At 44.3% G+C, this 14,308-nt stretch overlaps 1 protein-coding gene across 2 annotated transcripts in view; it reads right to left on the bottom strand.

The window, feature by feature from the left end:
* ube2r2 (ubiquitin-conjugating enzyme E2R 2) overlaps nt 1-14,073 on the bottom strand; it is a 157,758-nt gene extending 143,685 nt beyond the window's left edge. The window contains exon 1 of one of the 2 annotated variants that reach the window (XM_038790690.1): nt 13,411-14,073. In XM_038790690.1, coding sequence (XP_038646618.1) covers nt 13,411-13,587 — 177 coding nt within the window. In that variant the 5' untranslated portion in view covers nt 13,588-14,073. The remainder of the gene's footprint in view (nt 1-13,410) is intronic. The other variant, XM_038790689.1, reaches the window with a different exon arrangement.
* Nucleotides 14,074-14,308: the final 235 nt, after the last annotated feature.

Genomic DNA, 14,308 nt, shown 5'->3' with positions numbered 1-14,308 from the left:
GGCGTCGCTGGTTAGGCAAGCATTTATTGCCCATCCCAAGTTGCCCTTCAAAAGGTGGTGGCGAGTTGCCTTCTTGAACTGCTGCAGTCCCCGAGGCATAGGTACAGCCACAGTACTGTTAGGGAGGGAGTTCCAGGATTTTGACCCAGCGACAATGAAGGAACAGTGATATATTTCCAAGTCGGGGTGATGAGTGACTTGGAGGGGCCCCTAAGTGGTGGGGTTCCCAGGTATCTGCTGTTCTTGTCCTTCTTGATTGTTATGGTCTTGGGTTTGTAAGGTGCTGTCTAAGGAACCGCGTTGAGTCCACAAATCCAATCAGGGTAGAGCTTCTGCTTTGACAATCGGCAAAAGGGATGCAAATTGCACTCATAATTTTGCTAGTTTTCCAAAATGAAGTTATGGTTAAGTTTCAGCTCAATTTCCATAAACCAGCACAATTGGGAGCATTTTAGGACAAAACTTCTTTGCTCTTGCCTTGAAAATATTCCTTAATATTTGTAAAAGTGGTAACTTGATGCAGTTTTGTTATCCCAGTTGAAAGTGGGTTATCACAAAAATAAAGCATTTTTATTGAAAGGCTCGTCGACCACCTGAGTAACCTGATTTTAAAACTGGACTAAAAATTACTTTAAAACAATGCACAACTACTTACTGATTAAATTGGCTTACACCAGTCAGTTCCCATATACATTAAATATATAACATTTTAAAACTTTGTGCTTATTAATGCCCGTGTCCTCAAAAGAAGGGTCATTTTAAATGCCTCCTTAAAATCTTACAAAGGGGTACAATGAACAGAAACTCAGGATACTGATTAATTCAATGTGTGGGTGTGGCCCACTTCCAGCACAATGTTACACAGTATGTACAGCACTAAAACAGGTCATTCAGCCCAAAAAGTCTTTGCTGTCTCCACAGGAGCCTGATTCCACCCTTCATCTAATTCCATCAACTGCAGCCAAGCGATGGAAAGAATCATCAACAGTGCTATCAAGTGGCACTTACTCAGCAATACCTGCTCACGGACCCTCAGTTTGGGCACTAGGGCCACTCAGCTCCTGACCTCATTACAGCCTTGGTTCAAACATGGACAAAAGAGTGGAATGCCAGAGGTGAGGTGAGAGTGACTGTCCTTGACATCAAGGCAACATTTGACTGAGTATGGCATCAAGGAGACCGAGCTAAACTGGAGTCACCAGGAATCAGCAGAAAACTCTCTGCTGGTTGAAGTCATACCTGGTTGTGGTGGTTGTAGGTCAATCAGCTCAGCTTCAGGACATCACTGCAAGAGTTCCTCAGGGTAGTGTCTTCAACTTATCTTAAGTTGTTTCATCAATGACCTCCCTTCCATCATAAGGTCAGAAGTGGGGAGGTTCATAGATGATTGCACAATGTTCACGAATAAAGCTGTTCATGTTCAAATGCAGCAAGACCTGGACAAATATCCAGGCTTGGGCTGACAAATGACAAGTAACATGCGGGCTACACAAGTGCCAGGCAATGACCATCGCCTACAAGAGAGGATCGAACCACCTCTCCTTGACATTCATGGAACATAAAGTGCAGAAGGAGGCCATTCGGCCCATCGAGTCTGCACCGACCCACTTAAGCCCTCACGTCCACCCTATCCTCATAACCCAATAATCCCTCCTAACCTTTTTTTGGACACTAATGACAATTTAGCGTGGCCAATCCTTCTAACCTGCACATCTCTGGACTGTGGGAGGAAACCGGAGCATCCGGAGGAAACCCACGCAGGCACAGGGAAACCCATCAGCATCCTGGGGGGTTACCATTGATCAGAAACTGAACTGGATTAGCCATATTAATTTGGTGGTTACCAGAGCAGGTCAAAAGCTCGGAATCTTCACCTCCTGACCACCCAAAGCGTGTCCACTATCTACATCCAGGGGTGTTCGTGGACATCTTCAACCTCTCCCTACTCTGTTCCAAGGTTCCCACCTGCTTCAAGAAGACCACCATCATACTGGTTCCAAAGAAGAACCAGGCAACGTGCCTCAACGACTACCGTCCAGTGGCATTGACATCTATCATTATGAAGTGCTTCGAGAGCTTGGTCATGAGACACATCAATTCCATGCTCTCAGAATGCACTGATCCACTGCAATTCACATACTGCCACAACTGGTCCACAGCAGACGCCATCTGCCTGGCCCTACACTCATCCCTGGAGCATCTCAACAACAAGAACTCCTACGTCAGACTTCTATTCATTGACTAAAGCTCTGCTGTCAACACCATAATCCCAGATAATATCAAATCCAAATCTAGGACTTCATCCTCCCTCTGCAACTGAATCCTGGACTTCCTGACCCATAGACCACAACCAGTAAAGATAAACAACAACACGATAGTCCTCTGTACCAGGGTCACTCAATGCTGCGTATGTAACCCCCTACTATACTTCCAATACACACACGACTCTGGCTAAATTTGGCTCCAACTCCATCTACAAGTTGACTGATGACACGACCGTTGTGGGTTGGATCTCAAACAATGACATGTCAGAATACAGAACGGAGACAGAGAACCTAGTGGAGTGGTGTAACAACAACAATCTCTCCCTCAACGTCAGCAAAACTAAGGAGCTGGTCATTGACTTCAGGAAGCGAAGTATGGTACACACCCTACCTGTATCAATTGTGCTGAGGTGGAGAGTATTGACAGCTTCAAATTTCCAGGTGTGCACATCACCAGCAATCTGTCCTGGTCCACCCATGTCGACGCTACGACCAAGAAAGCACAACAGCGCCTATACTTCCTCAGGAAACAAAGGAAATTCGGCATGTCCACATTGACTTTTACAAATTTTTACAGCTGCACCATTTAAAGCATCCTATCTGGCTGCATGACAGCCTGGTATGGCAACTGCTCAGCCCAGGACCGCAAGAAACTTCAGAGAGTCGTGAACACCGCCCAGTCCATCACACAAACCTGCCTCCCATCCATGGACTCCATCCACACCTCCTGCTGCCTGGGGAAAGCGGGCAGCATAATCAAAGACCCCTACCACTTGGGTTATTCTCTCTTCCATCGGACAGGAAATACAAAAGTCTGAGAACACGCATAAACAGGTTCAGAAAGTTTCTTCCACGCTGTTACTAAACTTCTGAATAACCCTCTTACGGACTGAACTGATCTCTCCATGCATCTTCTCTACTGAGTAGCACTACACTCCGTATGCTTCGCCCGATGCTTATTGATTTACTTTGTGTATTTATCATATGTCCTGGTTTTTTCATGTCATAGAGGTTAACAGCATGAAAACAGACCCTTCAGCCCAACTTGTCCAGTTTTGACCACTAAGCTAGACCCAATTGCCCGCATTTGGCCCATATTCCTCTATGCCCATCTTTCCCATATAACTGTCGGAATGCTTTTTAAAAGACAAAATTGTACCCGCCTCTACTACTGCCTCTGGCAGCTCGTGCCAAACACTCACCACCCTGTGTGTGAAACAATTGCCCCTCTGGACCCTTTTGTATCGCTCCCTCCTCACCTTAAACAAGACCCTCTAGTTTCAGACTCCCCTTTGGGAAAAGATGTTGAATATGGAACAATCTGTCTGGACTATGCAGAACAATACTTTTCACTTTACCTCGGCACACGTGACAATAAATCCAAATACAAGGCATGTCAGGAGTGTAATGGAATACTCTCCACTTGCCTGGATGAGTGCAGCTCCAACAACACTCAAGATGCACAACACCATCCAGGACAAACCAGTTCACTCGATTGCTATCCCTTCCAGAAACATTCAATCCCTCCACCACCGACAAACAGTGGCAGCCATGTGTACCATCTACAAGATGCACTGTAGTAACTTGCCAAGGTTCCTTCAGCAGCAGCTCACAAACCCACAACCACTACCATCTGGAAGGACAAGAGTAGAATATACCTGGGAACACCAACTGGAGGTTCCCCTCCAAGTCACTCACCATCCTGACTTGGAAATGTATCACCATTCCTTCAGTGTCACTGGGTCAAAATCTTGAAACTCCCTCCCCAACAGCACTGTGGGTGTATCTACGCCATAGGGACTGCAGCTCACCACCACCTTTTGAAGGAATGGGCAATGAAAGCTGGCCGAGCCAGCGACGCCCACATCCCATAAAATTATTATTTTTTTTTTTTTTTTTTTTTAAACGGTGTAGGGACTCCTTATTCCGGTCGTCTCTCCATCTATCTTACCAAACCTTTCCATAATCTTAAAGACCTTTATGGATTATCTTTCAGTCCTCTATTTTCCACAGTCAAAAGCCCAGCCTATTAACTCACTCCGATAGGTGTAGCTTCTCAGTTCAGCTATCATACTATTCATCTTTTTTGCACATTCTTTCGTGCCTCTATATTAATTCTTCAATATAGTCCAGAACAATTCACAGAAGCCCAAATATGATCGAACCAAGGTTCTGCACAAGGTTCAACCAGTTTGTCTGCTTTTCAATGCTACCTATCCAAATATCAACTCCAATGCGTTGGTATTTTTTGAATGGCCTGAGTGGCTTGCCACACTTTTTTCAGTACTCAACACCGACAACTGCCAATCTCCAGACGCGATTCATTCTGGATCACAACGTCTTCACCTTCAACAACAATTTCTTCATCCAGACGCACAGAACAGCCATGGGGACCAAATGCGCACCTCAATACACCAACATCTTTATGCACAAGTTTGAACAAGGCCTCCTCACCGCACAGGACCTTCAACCGACGTTATACACCAGATACATCGATGACATTTTTTTCCTTTGGACCCACGGCGAAGAATCACTGAAACGACGACACGATGACATCAATAAGTTCCAACCCACCATCAAGACTCACCATGGACTACTCTCCAGAATCAGTTGCATTCTTGGACACACTCGTCTCCATCAAGGACAGTCACCTCAGCACTTCGCTTTACTGCAAGCCCACGGTTAACCTCACGATGCTCCACTTCTCCAGCTTCCACCCTAAACACATTAAAGAAGCCATCCCCTATGGACAAGCCCTCCTTATACACAGGATCTGCTCAGACGAGGAGGAGCGTAACAGACATCTACAGACGCTGAAAGATGCCCTCATACGAACGGGATATGGCGCTCGACTCATCGATCGACAGTTCCAACGTGCCACAGCAAAAAACCGCACCGACCTCTTCAGAAGACAAACACAGGACACAACCGACAGAGTACCCTTCGTCATCCAGTACTTCCCCGGGGCGGAGAAACTACAACATCTTCTTTGCAGCCTCCAACACGTCATCAATGAAGATGAACATCTTGCCAAGCTCATCCCCACACCCTCGCTACTTGCCTTCAAACAACCGCGCAACCTCAAACAAACCATTGTTTGCAGCAAACTATCCAACCTTCAGAACAGCGACCACAACACCACACAACCCTGCCATGGCAATCTCTGCAAGACGTGCCAGATCATCGACATGGATACCACCATTACACATGAGAATACCACCCACCAGGTACGCGGTACATACTCATGTGACCCGGCCAACGTTGTCTACCTCACACGCTGCAGGAAAGGATGTCCCGAAGCGTGGTACATTGGCGAGACCATGCAGACGCTGCGACAACGAATGAACGGACATCGCGCGACAATCACCAGGCAGGAATGTTCCCTTCCAGTCAGGGAACACTTCAGCAGTCAAGGGCATTCAGCCTCTGATCTCCGTGTAAGCGTTCTCCAAGGCGGCCTTCAGGACGCGCGACAACGCAGAATCGCCGAGCAGAAATTTATAGCCAAGTTCCGCACACAAGAGTACGGCCTCAACTGGAACCTGGGATTCATGTCGCATTACATTCATCCCCCACCATCTGGCCAGGGCTTGCGAAATCCTACCAACTGTCCTGGCTTGAGACAATTCACACCTCTTTAATCTGGGGTTACCCCTATCTCTGAATCTGTTAAGATTCAATTACCTGCAAATGCTCACATTCTAAGCATTACCTGGCATCTTTGAATTTGTCTATATATATGTTTCTGGAACATACCTCTTCATTCACCTGAGGAAGGAGCAGTGCTCCGAAAGCTAGTGTTTGAAACAGACATGTTGGACTTTAACCTGGCGTTGTAAGACTTCTTACTGTGCTCACCTCAGTCCAACGCCAGCACCCCCACATCACACTTTTTAAAGTCATTTTGGCAGCACAGAACTTGAGTATTGCTGAAATAAGAGACATGTTGTCAGATGTTCTTCATCTGGAACTCGTCAGAACTACACTAGGGTAATAAGAGGTAGACTGGGTACTTTTCAGGATTGAAAGTGGCAAGCCAGAAAGGTATGGTATCTCAAAAGGTTGTGCAACAGGTGAAGCGAGCTGTTTCACGCTGCTACGACACAGTAGCAACAAAAGCAGCATTCGTCACGAACGGGATACTGTCAAGCCAAAAAGACATTCGCACAAATGAGGAATGTGGTATAGGAATTTCAATGCCAGTGTGATTGATGCCAGGTACGGAGGCAGTATGTCCCAACTGGTGGATCATATCAAACAGCATGTCCCTTCAGCTGTTTAGACTGTGCCAACCAGCCCATGCTTGCAAAACCAAAAACATAATGTCTAACATTAGGTGTGATTCTATGATTGGACAGCACTTTCTAAACAATACTGATTGCAGTAAGATTTACACTGGCAACCAATTCAAGATGATCAGTCGGGTTTGCAGCGTGGCTCCTTTACATGTTCCAGAAGTTATATATAGTCATCGTTAAAGAGAATGTAGGCATCATGCCTCTTCTTAGTGAAGACAGAGACCGAGAACCCTGCTCACATCTTCTGCATCAACACATAAGATACAATGTACATGATAGGCCCTACCCTTCATAACCTTGCGCTAAAACATCTTTGGGTTTTCTTTGATTTTGCCTGCCAATATTTTGCATATCCTCATTTTACTTTCCTTTTTTACTTCACCTTTCTACTTCCTATACTCCTCTATGCTTTCTACTTTATTAAGCCTTCGTGACTGTAATTGCTTTGATTTCCGGCTTCATCTTGCCCTGTATGCTTCCGGATAACCATGGGGCTCTAGATTTGGCAGCAGCACCCTTTTCCTTTGTGGGGACATGTCTACACTGTGCCCGTGGAATCGCTCTTTAGAATGCCTCCCATTAATCTGACACGTTTTCCCCCTTCTAATAGCTGTATCTGGTTCACTTTTGCCAATTCACCTCTCAGCTTTATAAAATTTGTCTTCCCCAAATATAGAAGTTTTACTCCACTTCTATTTTGTCCTTTCCAGTGATGTTAAATCTGTTTTATGGTCACTGTCCCCAAAATGGACCTCCACTGCTACTTCATCCACTTGCCCAGCTTCAGTGCCGAAGACTAAATCTAGAATTGAATCCCCTCTTGTTGGGCTTGTTATGTGCTGGCTAAAAATGTTTTGATTGCAGTTCAAGAATTTTGTGCCCTCTGTATCCCAATTGATTTTCGGGAAGTTGAAGTCTCCCAACTATTTGGGGTGGTGTCTGGCACAGCCGTGAAGCTGCCGCTTTTTCTATTGACCTCAACTTATATGGCTTCATTTAGTATATCTCCCTCCTCACAGCTGTAATTGATTCTTTCACCAATAATGTTGCACCCGCACCTTTTTATTCCCCTCTATCATGCCTGAAAACTCTACATCCAGGATGCCATGTTCCCCCTCTATAAGCCAAGTTTCCATTCGAGTGATTGTATCATGCTGCCATGTGTCTTATCTGTGCCCTCAGATCATCAGCTTTATTTACTATGCTCCTTGCATTTACATGTATACCTTTCAATGCTGCCAAATTCCTGTCCTGTGTACTTTTTAACATGTGCTTTTCCTGTCTTCTAGAGTAACTCATTAATTTTCCATCCCCTGCTCTGAACTTGCCCTTGGTTTCTCATCACCCTGCCAATCCAGCTTGAACACCCATTCCCCACCACCAGCTTTCCAGCCATGTATTTTGTTGCTTAATTCTCCTATTTCTATGCTCACTATTCCGCAGGGCTGGAGCAATCCTGACATTACTACTCTAGAGGTCCGGTTTTTCAATTTTTTTCCAATGTCCTCCAACAACCAGATCCCAACTACTGGTCAAATAGTACCCACTACACGTGTGTCAGGCACGGGAGGGTCAAAGGCACTGATTGGAGTCCGATAGGGAGCTGATGACCCCTTTAAAACAACCACTGGCAATTCCTACAACCATGTGGGTTCCAGTCGTAGGCTCCCCACCTCCCCTCCCCATTCAAAGACCATGACAGGTGTGGTCTCAATTTCACTCTCCTGTCTGCTCCACCGTAACCCTGGACGCCCCGGCCCATCAAAAATATATCTTGAATATATTTAATGTCCCAGCATACACTGAAGAAAATTCCTCATACTAACGACCCTTGGAGAGAAAAACACTTCTCATCTTAGTCTTAAAAGGGAGACTTTTGATTTTTAAAAAACGGTTGCCTTGGTTCTAGTCTCCCGCACAAGTGGAAACATCCTGCCAGTATCCACCCCGTCAAGTCCCCTCAGGATCGTCAATAAGTGCTTCAATAAGATCACCTCTTGTTCTTCGAAGTTCCGAATGTGATCTCATCAAGACTCTGTACAGCAGAAATTTCCCTTCTTTTATATTCCTCCGAGTGAGATTGCCAATTCGTCCCAAACTGGAAGTAGTTTTGTTATATAACTACATGTCCACTGAATCGAGTTTGCCAGAACTCATTTCAGAGGACACATGCAGCCAGCTTTCTTCTTTTTTTTTTTTAAATTTAGCATACCAATTTTTTTTTTTCAAATTAAGGAACAATTTAGCGTGGCTAATCCACCTTCCCTGCACACCTTTGGGTTGGGAGGACGAGACACAAGCAGACACGGGGAGAATGTGCAAACTCCACACGGTCAGTGACCCGGGGCCGGGAATGAAACCGGGTCCGCAGTGTCACTGTGCCGCCCAGCCAGCTTTTATTCATTCTGAACTGAACATAAATCCCTCAAAAGTAAAAAACACTTTTTTTTTTAAACCGACTGCATCATCCAGACTCCTGAATTCAAGATGTTAGGAAAGTTGACTTCAAAATTGAAACAGCCTGTAAACATAAAAAGCGCAACTTTATAATAGCTCAATTGATGAACTGCTACATGTTTTGGAACTATGTTTGGAACTATTCTTTAGACAGCCTCAGAATTCAGCATCTGTAAGTGTCCTTAGGCTTTTGGGGTCAAGGTGTCCAACATCTGACTTGAATGGAAGTACATTTGTGTACATCTAGTAATAGCAGAAGCAAAAAGCAAACAAGTGCAGGCATTAGATATTTATTCTGATAATGGGTCACATGGAAAACATTAACCTCCATTTCCTTCACCGATGCTCCTCAACATGCCGAGGGTGTCCAGAATTTTCTGTTTTAGTTTCAGAACAGGACTTGTCTCTGCTGCAATGCAATGACTGAAAAACTGCTAGGGAGGATTTTTTTAAAAATACCTCACCCAGGATTCTGATGTCTTGATTGCCATTCAATTATCTCAGCTGAATTTTGGGTAAGGAAAGAATAAGGATTAGTTGTGCTGTTCCTTGCAATGCTATAGTCATTCAGTCAACACGACTTGGGAAAAATAATGGAATTGCAAATGTCTTTCCAATATTGTTATAGGGTGTTGGGTGCTTTTGTAGCATCCATCAGATTACAAGAATGTAATATTATAATTGCTGTTTTGAAAATTGTGACTCAAGATGGAAGGGAGGTAGTGGTCGTCCTTGACATCAAGCCAGCTTTTGACCGAGTGTGGCATCTAAGAGTAGTGACAAAATTGAAGTCGCTGGGAATCAGGTGAAAGCTCTCCATTGGTTGGAGTCAAACCTAGAACAAGGGTAAATTATTCTGGCTGTCACCCCAGTCCCAGGTTCCTTAGAGGAGTGACCTTGGCCCATCAATGGCCCTTCCATCATAAGGTCAGAAATGGGGATGTTCGCTGAAGACTGCACAACGTTCAGTAACATTGCAACTCCTCAGGTATTGAAACAGCCTGCACCAATATGCAACAAGACCTGGATAACAATTAGTTTTGGGCTGATAAGTGGCAAGTAACATCTCCTCATACAAGTGCCAGGCAAAGACCATCACCAACAAGAGAGAATCAACCATCTCCCCTTGAAACTCAATAGCATTACCATCATACCTCACCATCAACATCCTTAAGTTACCATTGACCAGAAACTGAACTAGAACAGCCATATAAATATTGTGGCGACAAGAGCAGTTTAGGAGGCAAGCAAGTCATCTCCTAACTCCCCAAAGCTTATCCACCATCTACAAGGTGCAAATCAGGAGTGCGATGAAATACTGCCTACATACCTTAAGGAGGGTGACTCCAACAACACTCAAGAAGCTTGACACCATCCAGCACAAAGCCCACTTGACTGGCACCCTACCCATCAACTTAAGCAGTCACTTCCTCTGTCACCGATGTCAAGTGGCAGTTGTATATACAAGCACTGAAACAATTCATCAAGGTTCTTTGAACAGCACCTTCCAAGCCCCTTAACTCTACCACCTAGAAAGACAGGGTAGCGGATGCATAGCATCATCAACACCTGCAAGTTCCACTCCAAGTCACTCATCATCTGACTTGGAACTATATTGCCATTCCTTCACTGTCGTGGGATCGGAATCTTGGCACCCCCTTCCCAGCAGCACAATGGGTGTACCTGCACCAGCTGGACTGCAGCGGTTCTAAGCCAATATAGGTTTGAGCAACATATGGTGGCCTTACCAGTGACGGCCACATCCCATGATTTTTTAAAAAATTAAATTTCTGATGTAACACTTAACAAGAATGATGCCTGGAATGAAGAGCTTGTCGTATGAGAAACGGTTGAGGACTCTGGGTCTGTGCTAGTTGGGAGCTTAGAAGGATGAGGGGGGATCTTATTGAAACTTACAGGATACTTTGTGGCCTAGATAGAGTGGACGTGGAGAGGATGTTTCCACTTGGAGGAAAAACTAGAAGCAGAGTGCACAATCTCAGACTAATGGGACGATCCTTTAAAACAGAGATGAGGAGGAATTTCTTCAGCCAGAGGGTGGTGAATCTGTGGAGGCCAAATCACTGAGTGTCTTTAAGATAGAGATAGATAGGTTCTTGATTAATAAGGGGATCAGGGGTTATGGGGAGAAGGCAGGAAAATGGGGATGAGAAAAATATCAGCCATGATTGAATGCTGGAGAAGACTCGATGGGCGGAGTGGACTAATTCTGCTCCTATGTCTTATGGTCTTAAAGCAATAAAGAAATGGAAAGTACTACCACAACAAAGTCAACCTGTGTTACAAAAGACAATTAATACATTAACTGCACAAAGTTGAGAATTTACACACGTCTGGATATGCTTGTGATAGGCTTGTCATGGTTATATTAATACTTGGTCAGAGTTATAATTCAACAGCAGAAAATAGGAAGTGCAGGACTTTTACTATCAGGCTGACAAGGTCTGGAACTGATCTGTGGCATGAATGATGGAACAAGAAACCTTAACGGGTGTCGAGAAAGAACTGAACAATCTTGTCAAGAAATGGGATTCAGGATTATTACAAATACCTAGAGGGTGAGGCTGGATGGACCTCTTGCCTGAAACTGTTAGTATGGTGCGCTGGTGTGGATTTTTAGTCTACTCGTGTCTCATTAGGACAGTGAATCATTCTAAGTATTTTCCCCACTAGTGTGATATTCCAAGCATCAGAGTTGAATCGCAAAACATTCCACCTTGTAATCTATTCCCTCTAGAAGGAGGAATGGATAAATCTTGGTTTAACACTCAATACAGGTTGCCCAATCAGATTGGCTGTACAGGTTAGATAGATTTAGGTTAGGCCATTTTAAAGAAAAAAAAAGTGTTTGTTTACTTCTTAAGCAAAGGTAATTATTACCCAGCCCCAGCTTACAAAGTTACTTTCTGTACTGATTTGGAAACATGACAGACTGCTTTTGCTCATGTGATCATGACTTTATGCATTTTAGTGATCTATAGACGATTTTATAAAGTGAACTAAAAATTGATCAAGACCCATACAATCGAAAACAGAAAAGGAGACAAAAGAAACATCACGACTCTTTCACCATAGCCCATATTGATGGCACATGACATTTGTTGACAAGAGGAAACTTTTAGCACGATTAAACAGATTGAATATATACTATACTTCACATGAGTAAAGAACCCTCATTCGAATTAATCAATAAAGATAAAAATAAGCTTACTGGTAAAAATATATTGCAATGGCCTTTTTCCCCAGGATATTTGTTGAACACAGCAATAACGATTATAATACTTTCGTAATATGGCATAATGCTTTCGTAATATATCTGCAAAGTATGTGGGTATGAAAAGGATGAATAAACAACCTATCCTTATTAATAAGAGGTAGTGAAAGACCAGGGAATCTGCTGCAATAAGGGATACTGGGAACTAATGCAGTTTATTACTGCGCAGATGGGCGATTCAATGCAGTCAGCGGCTTTCTTTGTACAAATCAAAACACCCGAGCATAGCACAGTAAATGTATACAATTATACAATTCCCGTATACCACGCAAAAATAAAACCACATTTATGACATATAAATCTCAGGGCTACTGGGGTTCATTTGCTACTCGAGCAGAAGAATAAAGAGAAAGCGCACAAAGAATCATTGCCGCAAAAAAATAAATTTCCATTGATAAAATTGCTGCCTTCTCAAAATACAAAACAAAAATCAGATGCTATATATATTCTGCTTGCTTCAATAAGGCCGTTCTTCATTCTTCGCTACCAAAACGTGGAGGCTCAAAAATCTGTTCCTTTTTCATTGTTAAAGGGCTACTGCATTTATGATGTTTTTTTAAATCCCAAAATGTACTCAAGTCCACAAGGTAAGTGTCCCATAAACTCCGCTCGTTTCAAATTATTAAACACGAGCCCCATAACTGGACGGGGCATAACAATGAAAAAGACATCGTGTCTTTTTTAAACACATATGTAAAGGAGCCACAATAGAAACCATTGAATGATTACTTAAAAGTCTATCCGACTTGAAAAGAAAACACACGACTTGTGTCTGCAGTCGAAGGCAAGCATAGACAGAGCCTCGGTGTACTTGGGTACATATAAAAATATAAGATTTGCACGAATAAAATGCACGATAAGATTGAGGCAAAACCAACAGTGAAAGGTGGGGGTGGGCGGTTGTTTACCCACGTTAACAAAATGGTTAGCTGCTGCTATGGGCCCTATTTTTAATAGTCTCTTTTTAATCTTACACAGGCATTTTTAAAAAAATGTTCGAAACATGCTGCGACAGCGGCGATTACTTTAGTGGTAACGATAACTGAGAAAGGGTTTTTTGAGGAACCGAGATGTAAACAGGGCCTCTATCATTTACCTTAAAGTAGCCTCCCTCATAGAGCGTGTTGGGCGGCCCGAAAATCGCCACTTCCCAATTGTACAGATCGGACTCGTCCACCAGAGTGATCCTGAAACCTTCCACCGGCTCCTCCTGCAAACTCTTCAGCTCCAACATTAAGGCCTTTTGAGAGCTCGTCATCTGCTGCTGAGCCATGGTGGTGGGCGAGGAACCAGAGAGAGAAACAACAAGAAAGGGAAGAAAATGAGGAGAGGAAGGGGGTGGTGGGGAAGGGAGGAAGAGAAAGATAAAATAAAGCAAAAGGGAGGGGGAAACAAAATAAAAAAAAACCACACAGCCTTCGGTTGACACCAGGCAATGAACTGAGCGACGTCCTGGACTCTTCAGTGAGTTGAGAGAAGGGGGATGGGGGGAGGGGGAAAGAGAGAGAGAGAGAGAAAGTCCTTCTTCCTCCTTCACAACGCCAAGTCTCTTCACCAGAAAAAATAATTAAACCAATTCTCCACACATTCGGGGAAAATAAGCCGACCACCAACAGTTCATGAAGATGAGTATTTTTTTATATAAAAGGAGATGTTTATTTCGCTGCTTATTGTTACGGTTTGGTTTTATTTTCTCTTTCCCCCCCCCCCCGAAATGATTATCTTGGCTGTGTGCTCTCCACACTGACAGCAATAAAATGGCCCACCAGTTATTACTGCGGCTGCGCCTCAGCCACGGCCGGCCCCCGGTACCCACGCTCCCCTCCCGGCTGTGACGTCACCGCCGCTCATTGTGACGCGACCTTTCCCCGCCCTATGCCATGTGTTGCTGCTGAGGATTGAGTCTGCGCAAAAGTCTCCAACACCTCCCTCCCCCCTCCTCCTCCTCCCTCCCCCCTCCTCCTCCTCCCTCCCCCTCCTCCCTCCTCCCCCTC

The sequence above is a fragment of the Scyliorhinus canicula genome, chromosome 3, assembly GCF_902713615.1.
Source record: "Scyliorhinus canicula chromosome 3, sScyCan1.1, whole genome shotgun sequence".
Classification (NCBI taxonomy): domain Eukaryota; kingdom Metazoa; phylum Chordata; class Chondrichthyes; order Carcharhiniformes; family Scyliorhinidae; genus Scyliorhinus; species Scyliorhinus canicula.
This window is presented reverse-complemented; position numbering and strand designations above follow the sequence as displayed.